Raw genomic sequence first — 23,302 nt, 5'->3', positions numbered from 1 at the left:
CACCGCATGGGCAGGACCCCTCTGATCTGCAGGGACACCTGCCAGGCCTGGGAGCTGGGGTTGGCATCCTCCCCATTGACGTCCTGGATAGGCCGCTGAGCACGGGGTGGATGGTGGGGACCCCGCAGCCTGGGGTTGGGGCAGGGCAGGCAGCAGTTGATGGTGTCCTGAGGTGCCGCTGCAGTGCCCTCAGCCCCCTCCCCCGACCGCTGTGCACCCAAGGGAGTGTCTGTCCCCGTCTGAGCCCAGGGTGCTGGGACATGGTGGCTGGATCTCCCTGGGTCCCTGTGCTCTTGTGGGCTCTGAGTCAGTGGCTGGGGTGGATTGGGGTGTGGGGCCTGGGGGCACACAAACCCAGGAGGCCGCCCAAGTCCAGAGGGTGCAGGGGCTGGGGGTGGGGGTGGGCAAAAGGCGTGGATGCAGGAACCCCTCAGGAGGCGGAATCGCAGGGTGTGGAGGGTCTGAGGGTGCTGGGGGCTAAGGAAGGGAGGAAACAGATCCCCAAGCACAGCCGAGGGAGGGCGGGTAGCGGCCAGAGGGGCGGGGGCCAGCTGGCAGGGTGTGAGGAGGAAGGGGAGGACCATCTGGCCACGGAGGATGTGGTGGCCCCTGATGAAACGTGGCACGGTGGGCTTTTTGCTTCTGGGCATTTGGGGCGGGGGATAGGCATGTTTGACCTGGGGCTCCCGGCCTGCCTGAGCCTCGAACTTTCAAGAGTCACTGCCATAGGGCTGGACGTGGTGGCTCACGCCTCTAATCCCAGCTCTTTGGGAGGCCAAGGCGGGCGAATGACGAGGTTAGGAGATGGAGACCATCCTGGTTAACACGGTGAAACCCCGTCTCTACTAAAAAAATACAAAACAATTAGCCGGCATGGTGGCGGGCGCCTGTAGTCCCAGCTACTCGGGAGGTGAGATTGCACCACTGCACCCCAGCCTGGGCGACAGAGTGAGACTCTGTCTCAAAAAAAAAAAAAAAAGAAAAAGTCACTGCCAGACAGAGGGAAGCCCAGCGATCCAGAGAAAGGCCGTGGGATGTCAGAGGGTCCCCATCCTGTCCCCTGAGCCCACCAATCACGGCCCACCTCGCCACCACCCACCTCATCACCAGTCCTTGTGTTGATAACGCTCCTGGCTCCAGCATATGTCTGGCAGCCCTAGGAGTGGCCGTGGAAAGATTCCTTGGAGCCGCAGGTGTGTGGGGCCAGAGTGAGTTCATCCCCCCCTCCTGCACCCGCGCTGCCCATGCCCTCTTGCAGGGCCCAGAGCAAGGGAGCAAGGGTGGGCGGCAAGAACCTGTCGCCTGGGGGCAGGTGCTGAGGATGGGGGCCAAGGTCCACCCGGTCCCCACCAGCCAGATCCCCCGTCTGTCCTGCACCCCTTTTCATCTGCCCGTGTGTTCCTGGCCACTCTCTGGGAAGCAGGAGCCTGAGTGGTGGGAAAGGAGACTAAGGAAGGGTCCTCCCAGAGGCCGCCCATGCCTGGCCCAGCCCAGTCCAGCCCAGTGGGGGCCCAAGTTCCGGAGTGGAGTGAGGCCTTGGAGGCCCCAAAACAGAAGAGGGACAGCGCCAACGTGCTCCATGGGTTTATTGAGGCTCTGTGGGGAGCAGGGTTGGAGGGAGCTGCGGGCTCAGTTGGCAGCCAGGATCTTCTGCACCCAGGGTATGAGCTTGGTGACACGGGCATACACGCCAGGGCTGGAGGTGGAGCAGGTGTTGCTGCCCCAGGACACAATGCCCACCAGGGTCCAGGCTCCATCCTTCTGGCAGACCAGGGGGCCGCCGGAGTCGCCCTGTGGGAGAGGGAGAAGGGGGCTTGGATCTGGCAGCCAAGACAGACTGGTCCCAGGGGCCACTGGACATTGTTCCCAGAGTCCAGTCCAGGACCCCACACGCAGCAAAGGCTCAGCATGTCCTGTTGCGTAGGTTATGAAAGACCCCAGTAGCTGCTTATGTGGTTCATGCCCCTGGAAGCCTGAGCCAGCCCCGGAATGGGACCCTTTAATGGAAGCTCAGTAAAGCTGATTTGACCAATAGGAGGAAGAGCATGGTGGCGCTGGCCAAGGGGTCCGTGTGTGGGAGGGAGGGCTGCTGGAGCCCGCTGGCCTGCTGGGATCCACTGTCCAGATTGTGCACTGCACAACTCCAAGAGCCACTGGCTCTGACACTGGCCATGGAATTTTGCAACAAGGCGACTCTGACACCAGGAAGGAGTGGGGTTAGTAGATGGGAGCAGAGAGAGGTGGAAAGCCCAGGCCTCCCTTGCACCCCGCTCGCCTGGCCAGGGCCTGGGCAGGGCCAGCCTCACCATACAGGAGGAGACGCCACTGGCCCCGGCACAGATCATCACGTCGGTGATCTTTCTGCCCCAGAACTTCTTGCATTCGGCATTGGACAGGAGGGGCAGGGTCGCCTGCTGCAGCTTATCGGGGGTCTTGTTGGCTATAGGACAGGAGGAGGGTCAGGGCCCCTGGGCTCACTCAGCCAAGAGAGGAGGGAGAGACCCGGGGCTGACACGCCTGCCCTCCCCTGCACCATCACCACGATGTTGGGTACGGCCCCTGGAGCCTCAGAAGCGCCTGTGGGACAAGGGGGCCTCGGCCCTGCCCGGGTGGGAGCCCCGCACTGCGACTCCAGGCAGGTCAACCAGGGCAGGGCTCACCCGGCCGGGCGCTGCTCAGAAGCTTCCTGTGCAGGCTCCTCATGATCCGACCTGGATTTTATTTGCATTTGGGGGATTTTAAATTCAGAGGATTTTCAATAACGAACGGACAGTTAGGAGCATGTTGGAATTTAGAGCCAAACAAGAAGAGCCAAATGGTCACGGGGGGACTCTATGGCCAGGCAGCCCCGACCCTGGAGGCAGCCCCGTGGCCCCTCACCGTTGTACTTGGTCTTGCCCCAGCCTGTGGTGGCACACAGTGTCCCCGCGGGGAAGTCGTCGTCGGCACTGGGCAGGCACACGGCGGACACCGTCTGGGAGAAGCGGGCAGGTGTGGCCAGCTTCAGCAGGGTGATGTCATTGTTCACGGTCAGAATGCTGAACTTGGGGTTCTTGAAGACCTGGGGATGGGGGCCAGAGTGCCAGGGTGAGGCCCTGGGAGGAGGCAGGACCTGCAGGCTTTGAGGACACAGACTCCTTCCCTGGTGCCCGTTAAGGAGCAGTCCATCCGCAGGGCCAGAATGGGAAACACGAGGCCGGCCCGGCCCCACTGGGTGCCTGTCCCTGAAGCAGCCGAGGGGTCTCCCCCCATGCCCACACCCCTGCCCTCTGCTGCACGGGGCCTGGGTACCTTGGCGATCTTCAGGACCTGGATGTTCTCTTTGTCAGAGCCCTGGTCAAACTCCCCGGCCACGACAACGTCGGAGGTCCTGGGCAGAGCGTTGTGGGTGAGAGAACATGCCCTGCTCCCCTCCCACCCGACCGGGGCTGGAAGCGGAGCCCGGGGCTGCCTAGTCCTCACCTGACCCCGCAGTGGGCGGCGGTGACCACCCAGTCCTCGCTGATGAGGGAGCCTCCGCAGAAGTGGAAGCCGGTTTTGTCCTGGGAGCAAGATGGGGAGGGCCAGCAACTCACACCCGGGGGCACCCCCAGCTTGGCCCCTACCCAGGGTGCCCCCCGCCTTGCAGAACCCCCCTCACCTGCAGGGACACCTGCCAGGGCCAGGAGCCGGGGATGGCGTCCTCCCCATTCACGATCCTGGACAGGCCGCTGAGCACCGGGTGGATGGTGGGGACTCCGCAGCCTGGGGTGGGGAGTGGGCTGAGGGGTCCCCGCCATTGGGACCCCACCCACTGGGTCCCAATGCTCCAGCCTCCTCTCACTCCCAACTCTTTTCCAGTCTCTGGGACCTAGACTGGCTCCCACATCCCCTCCTCTGAGAAGTTGGCCCTGGCTCTCCTCTCCCCAGTGCTGGAATCCCCGGGTACAACTGAGTCCAATGAACTGGGCCGTGGGCTGCTGAGGAATGGGGTGTTGGTCCCACCTCAGTTCAGAGAAGTCACACAGGTGGAGTGTGCGGTGGGCAGCAGCCCCAGCGCTCAGGCTGGGAGGCCAGACTCTGTGGGTTTGAACCTGGTTCCCTCCCTGCCCAGCTAAGCCACTCAGTGTCCCCATCAGCAAAATGGGGATCACGCCGTTTCTGACCTCACAGGTTTGGTAGAGTGAGCAGGCAGAGCGCCAGCTCTGTGCCTGGCACCCGGGAAGTGCTCCGTGAGCAGGAGTTTAAGAGGGTGAGTGAGGCTTGAGGTTCTGAAAGGTTTGGACTGAATGGCGCCAAGCCCCAGCTGCCACTGCCCAGTGCTGGGGCCACTGACTGTTTGGGAGTTTCCTGAAGGCCTCAGGGCAGCCCCCGGACACCTGCCTCCTCCCTTGGGAGCCTCAGGTCGGCTGGGGGTGAGGAAGGGGAGAGGGACTCCCCAGCTCCCAAGCTCGGAGGCGGCAGCTGAGCCTGGGAGGGAGGCTATGACCTGGTCCAGGCCTCACAGTGCCCACAGCAGAGATGGAGCTGGTGACTCGCTCAGGCCCACACTGCGGTGCACAGCTGAACTGGGAGCTGGGGCCCTGCTGCCCCTTGCTGGCCTCGGGGCTGGGAGTGAGAGGAGACAACCCTTCGGCCTCCACAGGGCCTGACACTCACCGAAGGCGGTGCCCAGGAGGGCCCAGCAGGAGAGCAGCCAGAGGAAAGCCATGGTGCCGCTGGCAGGGGTGTGGGACACCTGTCTGCGGGTCCCCGTTATAGCCCTGTGCGCCTGCTGTTATCTGGAGACCTTGAGGTGATAATCCCTTCCCTGGGAATGGACAAGATGTGTCGGTACAGGGCTGGCCAGGGAGCCTGGGATGGCAGCAGCTGTGGCCTTAGCTGAGCCGGGCTAACCCAGGTGGCCTTCGACCATTGCCTTTCTCCTCCAGGCCCAGGCTTGGGCAGGGGCCTCCAGGGGCTGAGTCCAGCATCCCCGGGTTTGGGCCCCAGCTGAGTCTCTTGTGCTCTGCAAATAATTCACTTGATATTTTCACGGTTTGAAAACCCCTGGGCAGGCCGGGTGCGGTGGCTCCCGCCTGTGATCCCAGCACTTTGGTAGGCTGAGGAGGGCGGATCACAAGGTCAAGAGATCGAGACCATCCTGGCTAACATGGTGAAACCCCGTCTCTACTAAAAATACAAAAAATTAGCCGGGCGTGGTGGCGGGCGCCTATAGTCCCAGTTACTTGGGAGGCTGAGGCAGGAGAATGGTGTGAACGCGGGAGGCGGAGGTTGCAGTGAGCCGAGATTGCACCACTACACTCCAGCCTCGTGACAGTGAGACTCCGTCTCAAAAAAGAAAAAAGAAAACTGCTGGGCAATGTGACCAAGTAGAGGAGAGGCTGGGGGAGCAGGCTTGTGCCCCATGGTGTAGCCAGAGGCTGGGGTGTGGGTGCTCCCCGGGTCCCAGGGGATGGCTAAGAAGGCTCAGTGAGGGCCCAGTCAACATCTGTGTTGGTCACTTGGGCTGTGTACAGGGGAGGGGTAGCTGCCCGCTGTCCTCACACTGGGCCACCCCTGCACACAGGCGCCAGCACACCTGGGCCCTGGAGCCGAGCAGGTGGCACCAGAGGGTAAGACTGGGCCTAGGGCCCGGCCTAGGGGCCTGTCATCCCCCTGATGAGAACTGATGGAGGCTGAACCTCAAGGCAGAGCATGGGCAGGGACACCTGGTGCCTGCTGTGGGTGGCAGCATGGATGGTGGAGCCCTTTCTCAGCAACTGGGAAATGGGGGAGGGGGAAATTTTGGATTGAGGCTGCCAGATGGAGGGCAAGTTCCCCAAAATGCACAGGAAAAGGTGCCTCGTGGCTGTTTTTAATTCTACCGCACTGATGACTGCAGCATGTGTGTTTACAGCACGGGTTTTGGGGTCAGGCAGCTGTGGAGCCGTGGGCAAATTACTTGCCCTCTCTGATCCTGTATGTAATTGAGGACGCTTAGAGTATGGGTCCCATGACAAAAGGAAGAGCCTTCTTGAGCACCAAGACCAGGCCAAGCACACAATCCATGCTGGCGGGGCCCCTACATTCCTCTTTCTTGAGTGAATCACCTGTCCAGGCCCTTTGCTCATTCTAGGAGATTGTCTGAGGACAGAGGTGAGGGCGGGCACCAGCAGGACGGAGCATGGCCTGGTCGGGATGAGACGTACCCACCTCTGCATGCCCGTGGGCTCCTCCTGCCAGCCAGTGCCCACCAGGCCCACGAGAACAGCTGAACAAAACCAACAAATTCCTGCCTGTGGCAGCTGACAGCCGGGAGGAGGCTGGAGAGTTTAGAGAAAAGAGTCAATTTTTAAAATAAGTAAAATATACACACCAGCAGCTAAAGAGTTATTCTTCTCATTATTATTACTGATACTGAGGCCAGGAGGGCCTCACTCTGAAGGGGACATTTAAGCAAACAGCCTAGGAGTTTGTGGGAGCAGTCCAGAGCATCCTTGGAGGAGAGGAAACGAACATGGGGTCGCAGGACCCAAAGAGGCCTGTATCCCGAGGGCAGCGAAGAGCTCAGAAGTCGAGGGGGCAGGCCCAGGAGGGCCCTAATGAAGACGGTACTAGAGCCTCTGGGGCGGCCCCTAGCTACAAGCTGGCTGGGGCAGATGGGGGAAAGGGCGCAAGCCCTCGCCTGGCCTGAGTGACCTGTGGCCCCAGCTGTGTGGCCTTAGGAGCTGACGGCTGGCCGGGACCTCACCCGCTGCATCCCCAACCCCGCACAGGCTACAGAGGCTTGTGGGAACCCTGCAGCTGCAGCAGGGGTGGGGGACAGGCATGTACAGGTGTCCCCACTCCACTGCTCCTGGGGAAGGGACCCCGCCCACACACTGCCCTCCAGTCCCCATGGGATCTGGACCCGAATGGCGAGGAAGGAGCCCGGGGGACACTCAGGACAGATGAGTCAGGACACACGCGTGAGCTGGGGCCCTGGTGGGTGGGTGGGGCAGAACCGTGGCCTTCGCAAGAGTGGGAGCAGGAGGGATGAGCTGGGGGTCCCCACGTGCTGCAGCCTCCTGGCCACCTCTTCCTTTACTTACCTTGAAATGCCCTCACTTAAAATGTATTTAAAGCCAGGTACAGTAGCTCATGCCCGTGATTGCAGCACTTTGGGAGGCCGAGGCAGGAGGATCACTTGAGCCCAGGAGTTCAAGACCAGCCTGGGCAACATGGTGAGACCCCATCTGTACAAAAAATAAATTAGTCAGGTGTGATGGCGCATGCATGGAGTCCCAGATCCAGGCTGGGACTTGGGAAACTGAGGTGGGAGGATCGCTTGAGCCTAGGAGGTGGAGGCTGCAGTGAGTGGTGATCATGCCACTGGACTCCAGCCTGGGCGACAGAGTGAGAGCCTGTCTCAAAAAAACAAAACAAACAAACAAAAAACAACGAAGCTGATTTGTGAGGATCCGGGCACCCCTGTAACCACCACCTGCATCAAGGCAGAGACCATTTCCTTCACAGCCCCTTGGCAGTCAATCCCCCATCTCCAGAAGCAACCACTGTTCTGATTTCTTTACCTGGAGGTTAGGTTTAGGTTTTGGTTTTGGTTGAGAGAGGCTCGCTCTGATGCCCAGGCTGTAGTGCAGTGGCATGATCACGGCTCACTGCAGCCTCAACCTCCTCAGCTCAAGCAATCCTCCCATCTCAGCCTCCAAAAGTGCTGGGATTACAGGTGTGAGTCATTGCACCAGGGGATGTTGTTGTTATTAAATTTTAAAAACTGTTAGCAGCCAGGTGCAGTGGCTCATGGTTGTAATCCTTGCACTTTGGGAGGTCAAGGGGGAGGATCCTTTGAGCTCAGGAGTTCAAGACCAGCCTGGGCAACATAGTGAGACCCTGTCACTGAAAAAAAAAAAAAAAAAAAAAAAAGCCAGGCATGGTAGCTGGCACCTGTAATCCTGTAATCCCAGATACTGGGGAGACTGAGGTAAGAGGATGGCTTGAGCCCGAGAGGTGGAGGTTGCAGTGAGCTGAGATCACACCACTGCACTCCAGCCTGAGAGACAGAGCCAGACCTTGTCTCACACACACACACACACAAAACTTTAAATTGTGGTAATACACATAACAAAATTGTCAGTCGCACCCATTTTTTGTTTGTTTGCTTGTTTGTTTGCTTTTGAGATAGAGTCTCGCTCTGTCGCCCAGGCTGGAGTGCAGTGGCATGATCTCGGCTCACGGCAAGCTCCGCCTCCCGGGTTCACGCCATGCTCCTGCCTCAGCCTCCTGAGTAGCTGGGACTACAGGCGCCCGCCACCATGCCCAGATAATTTTTTTGTATTTTTTAGTAGAGATGGGGTTTCACTGTGTTAGCCAGGATGGTCTCAATCTCCTGACCTCGTGATCCGCCCACCTTGGCCTCCCAAAGTGCTGGGATTACAGGCATGAGCCACCTTACCCCGCCCGCACCTGTTTTTAAGTGTACCATTCAGTGCTAAGCATATCCACAGTGCTGTGCGGCCACTCATCTCACGGAACTGAAACTCTGAATCCTGCTCATCAATTAGTTTTCGGGTTCTGGAATTTCATGTGAACAGGACCCAGGTGTTTCTGGAAATCCGCTGCTTTCGCTCAGCATCTTGACTTTGGAGTTCACCCACGCTGTTGCAGATAGCAGCAGTCTCTTCCTTTTTATTGCTGGAATGCACTACAGTTTGTCTATCTGTTCTGTAGTTTTGATCTATTATGAATAAAGCTGCTATAATAAATAAAACATATATTAAAACATCCAAGGGCAAGTCTTTATGCAGATGTGTGTTCATTTCTCTTGGGCAAACACCTAGGAGTAGGTCAGGCACGGTGGCTCACGCCTGCAATCCCAGCACTTTGGGAGGCTGAGGCAGGCAGATCACTTGGGGTCAAGAGTTCAAGACCAGCCTGGCCAACACAGTGAAACCCTGTCTCTACTAAAAATACAAATAGTAGCCGGGCACGGTGATGTGTGCCTGTAATCTCAGCTACTTGGGAAGCTGAGGTGGGAGAACTGCTTGAACCCGGGAGGCGGAGGTTGTGGTAAGCCGACCAAGCCACGGCACTCCAGCCTGGGAGACAGAGCAGGACTCCATCTCAATCAAAAAAACACTTAGGAGTAGAACAGCAGGGTCGTAGGCTGGGCCTGTGTTTATGGAAACTGTCAAACTGTTTTCTCAGTGGCCATCCACTTTTCTTTCACAGCAAAGCAGGATCTGAGTCTGCAGCCCCCTCTGAGTGTCTGCCCTTCTGAGAGGCACCTTCATAAAATTTCCTTGTCCCCTTCTGAAAGGCAGAGGACTTGGGGGCTGGTACACAATGGGTTAGGAGGTGAGACCCCCTTCTCTTTTTTTTTGAGACAGGGTCTCGCTCTGTCACCCAGGCTGGAGTACAGTGGCGCACGGTCACGGCTCAGCACAGGCTTGACCTCCCAGGTCCAGCCTCCCAGGTAGCTGGGACTACAGGTGGGTGTCACCATGCCTGGCTAATTTTTGTATTTTTTTGTAGAGACAGGATCTCCCTATGTTGCCTAGGCTGGTCTCAAACTCCTGGGCTCAAGCAATCTGCCTGCTTCGGCTGCCCAAAGTGCTAGGATTACAGGTGTGAGCCACTGTGCCCGGCCAGGACCTTTCTCACAGCACCAGTGGACATGTCTAAAATTACCAAGTGGAGCGATTTAATGGAATGGTTCTTTGCCTAAACGCTTTCCGCTGGGTTTTGTCCCTGGCCAAGTGAGGCTGGGGGAATGTTTTTTTAGTGAAAGCACAGGGTGCCCCCTGAGCCAACAAGATCCTGTGCAGCTTGCTTAGAAAACAATTGTCCCCCTGCTCCGTGTTGATGCCTGGCTAGCAATAGTGGGGAGATGGGCTGGGGGGGCGTTTCCTGACCCAGGAGGGCAGCGAGTGTGGGCACCAGCTGTCCAGCAGGCGCTCAGCCCTTGTGGAGATCAGTGACACCTGCCCAAATGAGAACCAGCGGGGGCTGCTTATTCAGAGCTTGCCACAGCAAGGGAGTTGGCCTCTGTCGCTTGCATTGACCAAGACGCCAAGGCCGGCAGGGGAGAGGGAAAGCTTCATGGAGGGAAGGGGAAGGCTCGCTGTGTCCTGGCTGGTGGCTGTTGGTGTGGGGAAGTGGGAGGCAGGCTGCTGTGTGATCTGCGTGTTTGTCCCACTGACACTTGTATTGAAATGTTATTAGTTTTTTGTGTTTTGTGTTTTTTTTTTTAAGAGTCAGGGTCTTGCTTTGTTGGTCCAGGCTGGAGGGCAGTGGTACGATCACAGCTTACTATATAGCCTTGACCTCTTAGGCTCAAGCGATTCTCCCATCTCAGCCTCCTGAGTAGCTGGGACCACAGGTGCACGCCACCACCCTGGCTAATTATTTATTTTTGCAGAGATGAGGTTTCAACATGTTACCCAGGCTCAGCTTGAACTCCTGGGCTCAAGTGATCCACCTGCCTTGACCTCCCAAAGCACTGGAATTACAGGTTCGAGTCACTGCACCTGGCTGCATTGTTTGTACTAACAGGTGGGACCTGTAAGTGGTGATTAGTGCGTGGGGTGGGGGGGTGGGGCTCTGCTTCCCAGGTGGGATTAATTGTCATTATATTAATAATCATCTCTCTTTGCCCTTCCACCTTCCACCAGGTGAAGGTGTGGAGTTCAAGACGTCAGCCTGTAGCCAGAATCGCCAACCCTGCCTCTTGACTTTGGACTTGCAGCCTTCAGAACTGTGAGAAAATACATTTCTGTCCACTATAAAGGACCCAGTCTGAGGTATTCCGTCCCACAGCACACAGGGCCTCAGGTGCAGGTGTGCTCCAAGTGGGCGTCTTCTGTGACTGTCAGGGCGTGTGTGGCTTTTCAGGGCTGGCCGGTGGGGCTGCTGCTGTTTGGAGCCCTAGGCTGGTTGCTGCGCAGTGGGCAGAGTTTTGTTTTTTTAGGCAGTCTGGCCCCTGTTCATGTGTGTATTCAGTCTCTCTCCTTCCATCCATGCAGAGTTTCGTGGCACGGGCGTGGGTACCGGGAGCTGCAAAGAGCTGGGGCCGTTTCTCAGTTGATGGCGGGATCTGCTCTTGGAGGTGGTGGGGATTGGTGGGGTGGGTTCTATGGAGAATTGGCATCCTCTTTTGAGGCCACCACCCTGGTTGTCACTGAGAGCTCTGATGGATAGACAGGTCAGCTCCCTCAGCCGCAGTAAGGGGATGCCCGTGTGGGCAAGGGAGTCTGGGGGAGATTTGGGTTCAGGGTTCTTTATCCTTGTTCTGTCTGCCCAAAAGCCCTTGCCCTGTGTCGCAGGGTGCCCAAGCCTGATGTGTAGTTCCTCAGCTTAGGGAGCACGGTGGGGTTGGGTATCGTGTATTTGACTTTTTTTTTTTTTTTTTTTTTGAGGCAGGGTCTCACTCTGTCACCCAGGGTGCAACGTAGTGGTGCATTCTCGGTTCACTGCAACCTCTACCTCCCGGGTTCAAGCGATTCTCCTGCCTCAGCCTCCTGAGTAGCTGGAATTACAGGCACGTGCACCACACCCAGCTAATTTTTGTGTTTTTCGTAGCAATGCGGTTTTGCCATGTTGGCCAGGCCGGTCTTGAACTTCTGACCTCAGATGATCTGCATGCCTGGCCTCCCAAAGTGCTGGGACTATAGGTGTGAGCTACTGCGTCTGTCCTAACAGGTCTTGCACCTCCAGCTCTGACAGGCCCCTGGCTTGTCCTCAGCCACGTCTGTCCTGTGGCCCCTGGAGATGGGGGCTCCTCCAGCGCTGCCTCCAAGGCCTTCTGATTGTCAGCCAAGCTCTAAGCTGAATATTCCCTTCCTTCAGTGTCTCCTTTTCCCTGAATTTGCTCTCCATAGCCATTGGAAGAAGACTTTTGACTCCACAATACTTAACAGCTTTACCGAGCTGTTATGTGTAATTCACATACCATACAATTCACCCATATAAAGTGTGCAATTTGATGGATTTGGGTTTATTCCATTGATTTTATTTTATTATGGTAAAATATATGTAACATAAAATTTGCTGTTTTAACCTCTTTTTTTTTTTTAGACGGAGTTTTGCTCTTGTTGCCCAGGCTGGAGTGCAATGGTGCTATCTCGGTTACTGCAACCTCCGCCTCCCAGGTCCAAGCAATTCTCCTGCCTCAGCCTCCCGAGTAGCTGGGATTACAGGTGTGTGCCACCACACCTGGCTAATTTTTGTATTTTTAGTAGAGATGGGGTTTCTCCATGTTGGTCAGGCTAGTCTCGAACTCGTGACCTCAGGTGATCCGCCCGCCTCGGCCTCCGAAAGTGCTGGGATTACAGGTGTGAGCCACCGTGCCCAGCCCATTTTAACCATTTTTAAGTGTACAATTAGTAGAGCTAATTACATTCTACAATACTAATTACATTCACAATTTGTGCAGGCATCACCACTATTTACAAAATTCTGTACCCAGTGAACGATAACTCTGCATTCCTCTCTCCCCTCAGTGCGTGTGGGCCTCTAACCTAGTTTTCGTCTTTATGAATTTGCCTATTAAGAATGTTTCATGGCTGGGCGCGGTGGCTCATGCCTGTAATCCCAGCACTTTGGGAGGCTGAGGCGGGCAGATCACGAGGTCAAGAGATCGAGACTATCCTGGCTAACATGATGAAACCCTGTCTCTACTAAAAATAAAAAAATTAGCCGGGCGTGGTGGTGGGCGCCTGTAGTCCCAGCTACTTGGGAGGCTGAGGCAGGAGAATGGTGTGAACCTGGGAGGCGGAGCTTGCCGTGAACCGAGATGGTGCCACTGCCCTCCAGCCTAGGCGACAGAGCGAGACGCCGTCTCAAAAATAAATAAATAAATAAATAAAAATAAAGTTTCATATATTAGCTGGGTGTGGTGGTGCATGCCTGTAAACCCAGCTACTCAGGAGGCTGAGGCAGGAGAATCACTTGAATCCGGGAGGTGGAGGTTGCAGTTGAGCCGAGATCATGCCACTGCACTCCAGCCTGGGCGACAGTGAGACTGTTTCAAAAATAAAGTAAATAAAGATAAGACACTCCAAGTCAGCCAGGCATGGTGGCTCACAAAGTTTTTGAAAAAGTTTCATATAAATGGAATCATGCAATAATTATCTTTGTATTGCTTATTTCACGCAGCAGACATCATTTAAGATTTGGCCGGGTGTGGTGGCTCACGTCTGTAATCCCAACATTTTGGGAGGCCAAGACGGGTGGTTCACAAAGTTAAGAGATTTTGAGACCATCCTGGCCAACATGGTGAAACCCTGTCTCTACTAAAAATACAAAATTAGGTGGGTGTGGTGGCAGATCCCTGTAATCCCAGCTGCTCGGGAGGCTGAGGCAAGAGAATTGCTTGAACCTGGGAGCCGGAGGTTGCAGTGAGCCAAGATCACACCACTGCACTGGGCAACAAGAGCAAAACTCCAACTCAAAAAAAAAATCTATGTTTTGGCATATATCAGTACCTGATTCATTTTGTTTTGTTTTTGTGTTTGTGTTTGAGACAGGGTCTCACTCTGTTGCCCAGGCTGGAATGCAGTGGCACAAACACAGCTCACTTCAGCCTTGACCACCTGGGCTCAAGCGATCCTCCTGCCTCAGACTCCCATGTAGCTGGGACCACAGGCGCGTACCACCACACCCAGCTCATTTAAAAAAAAATTTTGTAGAGACGGGGTCTTTCGTTGTTGCCCAGGCTGGTCTCAAACTGGCCTCAAACGATCCTCCTGCCGTGGCCTCCCACAGTGCAGGGATTACAGGTGTGAGCCCCCACACCAGGCCTGCTTCATTCCTTCTTAAGACTGAATAATAGTGGTGTGGAGAGCTCACCTCTTACTCGTTCCTCTGCTGATGAACAACGGGGGTGATTTCTGTCTTTTGGCTGTTGGAAATAGTGCTGCTGTGAACACTGGTGTGCAAGTGTCTGCTTCAGTCCTTTTATTTTGGGGGAGTGGAACTGTCGGGTCATGAGGTAACTGTTTATTTTGTGGAATTGCCAAACTGTTTTCTTTGTACTTTTTTTACTGTTTGTTTTTTGAGACAAGGCCTTGCTCTGTCTAGGCTGGATCTCGGCTCACTGCAGCCTGGATCTCCCAGGCTCAAGTTATCCTCCTACTTCAGCCTCTTGAGTAGCTGGGACTATGCCACCACGCCCAGCTAATGTTGTTTTTTTTTTATTTTTTTGTAGAGACGGGGTCTCACTATGTTGCCCAGGCTGGTGTTGTACTCCTTGGCTTAAGTGGTCGTCCCACAGTGCCAAGATTCCAGGCTTGAGCCACTGTGCCCAGCCACGCTGAACTGTTTCCATAGCAGCTTCATCATTTCACATTCCCAGCAGCAATGTATGAGGGTTCCAGTTTTTCCACATCCAACGCTTGTTATTTTCTGTTTTTTTAAATTGTAGCTATCAGCCTGGTGTGGTGGCTCACGCCTGTAATCCCAGCACTTTGGGAGGCCGAGGTGGCTGGATCGCTTGAGGTCAGGAGTTTGAGACCATCCTGGCCAACATGGCAAAACCCCATCTCTACTAAAAATACAAAAATTAGCTGGGTGTGGTGGCAGATGCCTGTAATCCCAGCTACTTGGGAGGCTGAGGCAGGAGAATCGCTTCAACCCGGGAGGCAGAGGTTGCAGTGAGCTGAGATCACGCCCCTGCACTCCAGCCTGGGTGACAGAGCGAGACTCCGTCTCGGGCGGGGGAAAAAAAAGGTACATGGTGATGTGAACTTGGTTTCTTTTGAAATTTTGTCTTTAGTATATAAGTTTAGTTTTGCTTTATAGTTGTGTGTTCTCCAGCAGCGGTGGGAGTGGGGAGGGGATATTCTAAATGCCAAGGTGACGTGGCCCGCTGACCACAGAGCCCAAGGCCTTCGATGGAAACGCCATCCACTCACTGAGTCTTCCTTTCAAACCCTCATCGTCCGGAAATGCAGTGCAGCCTGTCCTGTCCAGCCTTGCCCCAGGTGACTGTGGTCACTACATTACATGCTCATCTGTGTCGTGTGTGTCTGTCATGAGCGTCTCAGGCCCATAAGGGCAGGGATGCGGTGGGCTCTGTCCCCTGAATATCTGCCCACAGGGTGCTGAGGATCCCTTGGCCTCCACTTCCTGCCCAGTCACCGACCTGTCACCCACACCTGTCTTTCCTCCTTGTTTTGTGACAATGAAAAAAGTTTTTGTGCTTCCTCGAAATTTATTTTCAGACAGGCGCAGTGGCTCACACCTGTAATTTCAGCACTTTGGGAGGCCAAGGCCAGAGGATCACCTGAGGCCAGGAGCTCGAGACAAGCCTGGCCAACGTGGTGAAACCCTGTCTCTATTAAAAATACAACAATTGGCTGGGTGCGGTGGCTCACGCCTGTAATCCCAGCACTTCGGGAGGCCGAGGAAGGTGGATCACCTGAGATCAGGAGTTTGGGACCAGCCTGGCCAACATGGTGAAACCCTGTCCCTACTAAAAACATAAAAATTAGCCGGGTGTGGTGAATGCCTGTAATCCCAGCTACTCAAGAGGCTGAGGTGGGAGAATTGCTTGAACCTGGGAGGTGGAGGCTGCAGTGTGCCAAGATTGTGCCACTGCACTCCAGCCTAGGCAGCAGAGCAAGACCCCAACTCAAAAAAAAAAAATTAACTGGGTGTGGTGGTACGCACCTGTAATCCCAGCTACTTGGGAGGCTGAGGCAGGAGAATCACTTGAACCCGGGAAGGGGAGGCTGCAGTGAGCTGAAATTGCACCACTGCACTCCGGCCTGGGCGACAGAGTGAGACTCCATCTTAAAAAATTTGTTTTCTGTGTCATTTTATGGTGTGGAATCAAAGTTCCATTTTGTAAGAAACTGAAACTTTATGAAATGATTAGTTCCTTATATCATGAGTCATTGCAGAAAAAGTGAATTCTGTCGGGTGCTGCAGCAGAGGTGGAACACGTGTCAGTGGCTTTGCCCACCTGTTACGGCCAGCAGCGGGTGGGTCTTTGTCACCCAGACCCTCGCCACACTCAGAAGTGGCTTGGCTTCACTGGTGACGTGCGGTGACACTCTGGAGAATCCACAATGCCCTGAACCCTTTGCTTCTAGGACAGTGTTAGGCGGAAACACGCTTCACTGAGAGCCTGAGTTCCCAGAGACCTGGTTCCATGAGAGCGGCTGGGCCTCCACGAGCCCTGGGGTGGGACTGCCTCCACTTCCCCGCTGGGAACAGAAGAGCCTGGTTCCGGCTCCTGGCAGGGCTCCTGCAGCTCACAGCTGGCTCTGTGGGATCGTGTCCCTAAGGCTGACCAGTGATGTCAGGGCAGCTGCCCCTTTCCCAGGGGCCGGGGTTGTCTGGTAGAGAGCCAGGCTGGGCTCTGTCTCCATTTATCGCCCAAGGTCCCTGGGTAACAGGGAGGGTGGGCTCAGGCCTCCCTGGCTGGGGGGTGGCTGGGTCCCCCTGCTCCCCCACCCCCCAAGGTAAAAAGGGCCCCGCAGCTGGCAGGCCCCACACCTTCTGAGGCAGCGGCATGGCTTTCCTCTGGCTCCTCTCCTGCTTCTCCCTTGTGGGGGCCGCCTTTGGTGAGTGCTGGGGCCCGAGGGATCTGTCCTGAGGAAGCCCTGAGCCTGGCTGAGAGGGGGATCTGAGTCCCCTGCTCTGCCCCCTGGGGCCTCATCCCCAACACAGGTAACCTGAGGGCTCAGGATAAGAGTCCTTCTGGGGCTTTCTGAGCCGGCACAACCTGCTCCAGGAGTGGGAAGGATGTTGCTGGCCTCTGCCATGGTCTGAGGCTCCAGAAGTGGCTGGGGTGGGGGTGCCATGCACAGGGTAAGGTGTGGCCCTGGGAGACCTCCCAAGGCCTCCACCAGGGTTTTTATTGTGCCGGGTACTTGCCAAGCATTTTCTTTCTTCTTCTTTCTTTTTTTTTTTTGGAGGGCGGGGGACAGAGTTTCACTCCTATTGCCGAGGCTGGAGTGCAATGGTGCAATCTCCACTCGCTGCAACTTCTGCCTCCTGGGTTCAAACGTTCTTCCTGCCTCAGCCTCCCGAGTAGCTGGGACTACAGGCATGGACCACCACACCCGGCTAATTTTTAGTAGAGATGGGGGTTTCACCATGTTGGCCAGGCTGGTCTTGAACTCCTGACCTCAGGTGATCCCCCTGCCTCGGCCTCCCAAAGTGCTGGGATTACAGGCGTGAGCTACTGTGCCCAGCCGCGTTGTCTATTTTTTTAAAAAGAGAAATAGTAAAAGAAAATACAGAAAAGAACATGACATCCTTGTATCTACTGTCAGAATTCAGTAAATCTTTTTGCAGATTTGCTTCAGATATTTCTTGCTAAAACAGATGTTACTCAGGCTTCCCTTTTCTCCCTCCTTCCCTCTCTGGAATGTGAGCTTGATTCTGAACTTGCTGTGAATTATTGCAGTGTGGGCTTATACAAGTGTACTACATATTTATACATCTATACATAAGGTTGCAAAAAGTTTACATCAACGGAACGGTATTCTATCCTGTTGCTTTTGTTTTTGTTTTTGAGACAGGGTCTCACTCTGTCACCCAGGCTGGAGTGCAGTGGTGTGAGTTTGCAGCCTCAAATTCCAGGGCTTGAGTGATCCTCCCCCTATAGCCTCCCCAGCAGTAGCTGGGGCTACAGGCACGCTGGCTAAGTTAAAAATTTTTTTTTTGGTAGCGATGGAGTTTTTTTTTTTTTTTTTTTTTTTTTTTTAAACGGAGTCTCGCTCTGTCGCCCAGGCCGGAGTGCAGTGGCATGATCTCTGCTCACTGCAACCGCCGTCTCCCAGGTTCAAGTGATTCTCCTGCCTCAGCCTCCCGAATAGCTGGGGCTACAGGCACGGGCCACCATGCCCAGCTAATTTTTGTATTTTTAGTAGAGACAGGGTTTCACCATGTTGACCAAGATGGTCTGGATCTCATGACCTCGTGATCCACCCACCTCGGCCTCCAAAAGTGCTAGAATTACAGGCATGAACCACCGCGCTCGGCCTGTTTTTTTTCTTTGAGACAGAGTTTCACTCTTGTCACCCAGGCTGGAGTGTAGTGGCTGGCATGATCTTGGCTCACTGCAACCTCCGCCTCCTGGGTTCAAGCATTTCTACTGCCTCAGCCTACTGAGTAACTGGGATTACAGGCATGCATCACCACACCTGGCTAATTTTTGTATTTTTAACTTTTTGTAATTTTGTATTTTTAATAGAGATGGGGTTTCACCATATTGGTCAGGCTGGTCTTGAACTCCTAACCTCCGGTGATGCACTCGCCTCAGCCTCCCAAAGTGATGGGATTACAGGCGTGAGCCACCGCGCCTGGCCTGGGTTCTTATTATGTTGTCCAGGCTGGTCTTGAAATCCTGGGCTCAAGTGATCCACTCACCTCAACCTCCCAGGGTGCTGGATTACAGGCATGAGCCACTGCGCCTGGCTGATGTAACTAATACTCCAGTCTACCTCCGTTCTACAACAATGCGCTTTTTCCCCACTCAAATCCTCGCTTCCTGCATGTTGACATGGAGCTCCAGCTCATTCACCTGCATTTTTATAATGTGTGCTCTGTTGTGTGAGTATGCCACCATCTATTTCTCTCATCTATTTTTTTTTTTTTTTTTTTTTGAGACGGAGTTTCACTCTTGTCGCCCAGGCTGGAGTGCAATGGCATGATCTCGGCTCACTGCAACCTCCACCTCCCAGGTTCAAGCATTTCTCCTGCCTCAGCCTCCTGAGTAGCTGGGACTACAGGCATGCGCCACCACGCCCAGCTAATTTTTGTATTTTTAGTAGAGATGAGGGTTTCACCATATTGCCCAGGCTGGTCTTGAACTCCTGACCTTGGGATCCACCCGCCTCAGCCTCCCAATGTGCTCTTTCTCATTTTTTTGCTATTACAATACCAGTTTTTGATGCTCTCAAACATCAGGGAGGCGCCTTGCCTGCCTGTGTTCCTGTGGGCAGGAGAAGCAGGGGCTGCCCTGTAGCAGGCGAATATGACCCTAGAAGGGGACGGCTGGTCTGAGGGACTGGGTCTGCTCAAATGTAAAACCCAATTTGTTGGATGGGCCTGCTCACAGGAGCTGAGAATCTGGTCCTGAAATAGCAGAGGCATGGTGGGCATGTGTAGAACACCTGACTGTTCTCATTGTTCTGTTTTCTGCTTCCGATGTGCCATTTTATGGTGTGGAATCAAAGTCCAGCTGTGTTTGTTTTGATTTTTTTTTTTTTTTTTTTTTTGAGACGGAGTTTGGCTCTGTCACCCAGGCTGGAGTGCAGTGGCACGATCTCAGCTCACTGCAACCTCTGCCCCCCAGGTTCAAGCGATTCTCCTGCCTCAGCCTCCTAAGTAGCTGGGATTGTAGGCATGTGCCACCATGCCTGGCTAATTTTTGTATTTTTAGTAGAGATGGGGTTTCACCACATTGGCCAGGCTGGTCTTGAACTCCTAACCTCAGGTGATCCACCCCCCCTTGGCCTCCCAAAGTGTTAGGATTATAGGCATGAGCCACTATGCTGGCCAAAGTCCAGTTTTATTAAATAAGAAACCAAGACCGGATATATGGGGGCTCATGCCTGTGATCCCAGCATGTTGGGAGACCAAGGCAATAGGATTGCTTCAGCCCAGGAATTTGAGGTTGCAAGGCTGGGCGAGGTGGCTCATGCCTGTAATCCCACCACTTTGGGAGGCCGAGGTGGGCGAATCACAAGGTCAGGAGATCGAGACCATCCTGGCTAACACGGTGAAACCCCGTCTCTACTAAAAATACAAAAATTAGCCGGGCGTGGTGGTGGGCGCCTGTAGTCCCAGCTACTCGGGAGGCTGAGGCAGGAGAATGGCGTGAACCCGGGAGGCAGAGCTTGTAGTGAGCCGAGATCGCGCCACTGCACTCCAGCCTGGGTGACAGAGCGAGACTCCATCTCAAAAAAGGAAAGGAATTTGAGGTTGCAGTGGGCCATGATCGCACCACTGCACTCCAGCCAGGGAGACAGAGCAAGACCCTAACTGAAAAAAAAAAAGAGAAACCCAAACTTTACACAATGTTTCCTGAAATTGTGGAATTCAACCTGCCCACCCAGGGTCCATGGTGCCATTTCACTCTCCCGTCTGCAAATTGTCAGAGCCCCAGGTTCCCAGGGGACTTGGGGTTATCAGATTTTCTTCCCACTTCCCCTCTGGCCGCCAGTCTAACAAAGGCGCACGGCCGGTGGAGCTCACGTGGTTCTGCTGCTCGTTTTATAGCTGAGGACACCAAGGCCTGAGTGCTGCCCTGCCTGGTCTAGGGTCACACGGCAAGGAAAGGGTGGCCTCCAGGCTGAGCCCAGGCAGTCTTACAGCCTGGCCTGTTTTCTGCTTCTTCAGGCTGGACAGGCCCCAGGTAGGAGGAGACATGATGCTCTGCATCCTGGAAGGATGACTGGAGCCAGCAGGCCGAGAGTTGGGAACGTTTGAGCCTAGAGACTTGGGGACCAGGGAGGCGGAGGCGGCGGCGGCATGTGCCAGGGAGGTCCTGAGCTGGCCTCAGTGGACTGGGGTAGAACCGGGAGACCTGCACGCAGGCAGGTGAGGCCCAGGTGGGTTTGGGGCCTCGGCCCTTCTTCACCCCACTCCCGCCCCCAGGCTGCGGGGTCCCCGCCATCCACCCCGTGCTCAGCGGCCTGTCCAGGATCGTGAATGGGGAGGACGCCATCCCCGGCTCCTGGCCCTGGCAGGTGTCCCTGCAGGTGAGGGGGGTTCTGCAAGGTGGGGGGCACCTGGGTAGGGGCCAGGCTGGGGGTGCCCCCGGGTGTGAGTTGCTGGCCCTCCCCATCTTGCTCCCAGGACAAAACCGGCTTCCACTTCTGCGGAGGCTCCCTCATCAGCGAGGACTGGGTGGTCACCGCCGCCCACTGCGGGGTCAGGTGAGGACCAGGCAGCCCCGGGCTCCGCTTCCAGCCCCGGTCGGGTGGGAGGGGAGCAGGGCATGTTCTCTCACCCACAACGCTCTGCCCAGGACCTCCCACGTGGTCGTGGTTGGGGAGTTTGACCAGGGCTCTGACGAGGAGAACATCCAGGTCCTGAAGATCGCCAAGGTACCCAGGCCCCGTGCAGCAGAGGGCAGGGGTGTGGGCATGGGGGGAGACCCCTCGGCTGCTTCAGGGACAGGCACCCAGTGGGGCCAGGCCGGCCTCGAGGTTCCCATTCCGGCCCTGGGGATGGACTGCTCCTTAACGGGCACCAGGGAAGGAGTCTGTGTCCTCGAAGCCTGCAGGTCCTGCCTCCTCCCAGGGCCTCATCCCGGCACTCTGGCCCCAACCCCCAGGTCTTCAAGAACCCCAAGTTCAGCATTCTGACCGTGAACAATGACATCACCCTGCTGAAGCTGGCCACACCTGCCCGCTTCTCCCAGACGGTGTCCGCTGTGTGCCTGCCCAGTGCCGACGACGACTTCCCCGCGGGGACACTGTGTGCCACCACAGGCTGGGGCAAGACCAAGTACAACGGTGAGGGGCCGCGGGGCTGCTTCTGGGGTCTGGGCTGCCTGGCCGTGGAGTCCCCCCGTGACCATTTGGCTCTTCTTGTTTGGTTCTAAATTCCAACATGCTCCTAACTGTCCGTTCGTTATTGAAAATCTTCTGAATTTAAAATCCCCTAAATGCAAATAAAATCCAGGTCGGATCATAAGGAGCCTGCACAGGAAGCTTCTGAGCAGCGCCCGGCCGGGTGAGCCCTGCCCTGGCTGACCTGCCTGGAGTCGCAGTGCGGGGCTCCCACCCGGGCAGGGCCGAGGCCCCCTTGTCCCACAGGAGCTTCTGAGGCTCCAGGGGCCGTACCCAACATCGTGGTGATGGTGCAGGGGAGGGCAGGCGTGTCAGCCCCGGGTCTCTCCCTCCTCTCTTGGCTGAGTGAGCCCAGGGGCCCTGACCCTCCTCCTGTCCTATAGCCAACAAGACCCCCGATAAGCTGCAGCAGGCGACCCTGCCCCTCCTGTCCAATGCCGAATGCAAGAAGTCCTGGGGCAGAAGGATCACAGACGTGATGATCTGTGCCGGGGCCAGTGGCATCTCCTCCTGCAAGGTGAGACTGGCCCTGGCCAGGTGAGTGGGGTGCAGGGGAGGCCTGGGCTTTCCACCCCTCTCTGCTCTCATCTACTAACCCCACTCCTTCCTGGGGCCCAGTGAGGGCCAGGACTTGGGGTCACAGCTGCCCACGAGAGATCCTCCAGGCCACGCAGGTGAGGCTGCCCCTGGAGACTTCCTTGCAGCCCTGTGAGCTGGAGGTTTGGAGAGATGGATGGTGCTCCGGCTTAGAGAGGGAAGCCACCTGCCCCAGCTCCCTCCAAGAGTACATGGCAGAGTGGGGGCTGCCATATGAACCCAGATCTCAGGACCCCGGCACAGCCCCTATGCCCACGCTTGCCATTTCTCTGCACCCCTCCCTAGATTCCACCAGTTCAGGGCCCCCTAGGCCCTGGCATCCCTTTCAGGCCTAGAGATACTTCCTCTCCTTCCTGCAGGGTGACTCTGGAGGCCCCCTGGTCTGCCAGAAGGATGGAGCCTGGACCCTGGTGGGCATTGTGTCCTGGGGCAGCCACACCTGCTCTACCACCACACCCGCCGTGTACGCCCGTGTCACCAAGCTCATCCCCTGGTGCAGAAGATCCTGGCCGCCAACTGAGCCCGCAGCTCCTGCCACCCCTGCCCCAAGATTTCCCATTAAATGTATCTGTTTAGAAGCACTGACTGCACTGCCCGTGTCTCTCTGTGTGGCCCAGGGGCAGTGGGCTTGAAGTTGTCCTTGTCACCCACAAAGGGGCGGCACTACCGTTCCCTTTCCAGGCTGCAGTTCATCTTGGCAACCCAGGCTTCTCAGGAAGCTGAGGTCTTCATATCTCCTCCCTGCTCACGGCTCCACCCTGGGTTTAGAATTTAGGCCCTACCTGCTGAAGCTAGCTTGACCCATGGGGCTTTCTGGAAGGCAGCAGTCCTTGGCCAGGCTCTGCAATCCATAGCCCCCTGGGGTTGTCACTGGGACTAATGCTGACCCACACACTCCAGGTGCCTTTCTCTGCCTTTAGTCCCCTATGTCCAGTGCCCAGGAATGTGCGTGCAAGCATCACCCCTTCCCCTGTCAGACCCCAGCCCCTCACGCCTTCTGCAACCAGCGCTGGGAGCTGGCGCCACTGTCCTCTCAGTTCCCCGCCTCCCTCTCTGCATTTTCTGTGACCCCGCAGTTAATTTTTTTTTTTTTTTTTTTTTTTTTTGAGAGAGTCTTGCTCTGTCACCTGGGCTGGAGTGCAGTGACATGATCTTGGCTCACTGCAACCTCTGCCTCCTGGGTTCAAGCCATTCTCCTGCTTCAGCCTCTCAAG

General features: G+C 55.9%; 2 protein-coding genes across 3 annotated transcripts; one reads left to right on the top strand and one right to left on the bottom strand.

Moving 5' to 3' along the window:
- Nucleotides 1-1,585: 1,585 nt before the first annotated feature.
- LOC100434840 (chymotrypsinogen B2) lies at nt 1,586-4,690 on the bottom strand. Of its 2 annotated transcripts, XM_024233187.2 has the most exons (7): nt 4,639-4,690; nt 3,641-3,744; nt 3,463-3,542; nt 3,292-3,370; nt 2,881-3,061; nt 2,307-2,440; nt 1,630-1,791 (listed from the first exon to the last, which is right to left on the bottom strand). In XM_024233187.2, exons 1-7 carry the CDS (start codon nt 4,688-4,690, stop codon nt 1,630-1,632), a joined length of 792 nt encoding a protein of 263 aa, XP_024088955.2. The 2 variants fall into 2 exon arrangements, with proteins under 2 accessions (XP_024088956.2, XP_024088955.2); XM_024233188.2 differs by lacking the exon at nt 2,307-2,440 and having other exon boundaries at nt 1,586-1,791.
- Nucleotides 4,691-16,474: 11,784 nt separating this feature from the next.
- Nucleotides 16,475-22,608, top strand: LOC100447221 (chymotrypsinogen B). Its single transcript, XM_024233186.2, is given in 8 exon segments — nt 16,475-16,526; nt 20,572-20,675; nt 20,773-20,852; nt 20,945-21,023; nt 21,254-21,434; nt 21,875-22,008; nt 22,448-22,580; nt 22,583-22,608. Coding segments are annotated over 8 exon segments (789 nt in total).
- Nucleotides 22,609-23,302: the final 694 nt, after the last annotated feature.

Source organism: Pongo abelii, chromosome 18 (assembly GCF_028885655.2).
Source record: "Pongo abelii isolate AG06213 chromosome 18, NHGRI_mPonAbe1-v2.0_pri, whole genome shotgun sequence".
NCBI lineage: Eukaryota > Metazoa > Chordata > Mammalia > Primates > Hominidae > Pongo > Pongo abelii.
Note: the sequence above shows the minus strand (reverse complement) of the source record. Positions and strands in the feature narration are given on the sequence as shown.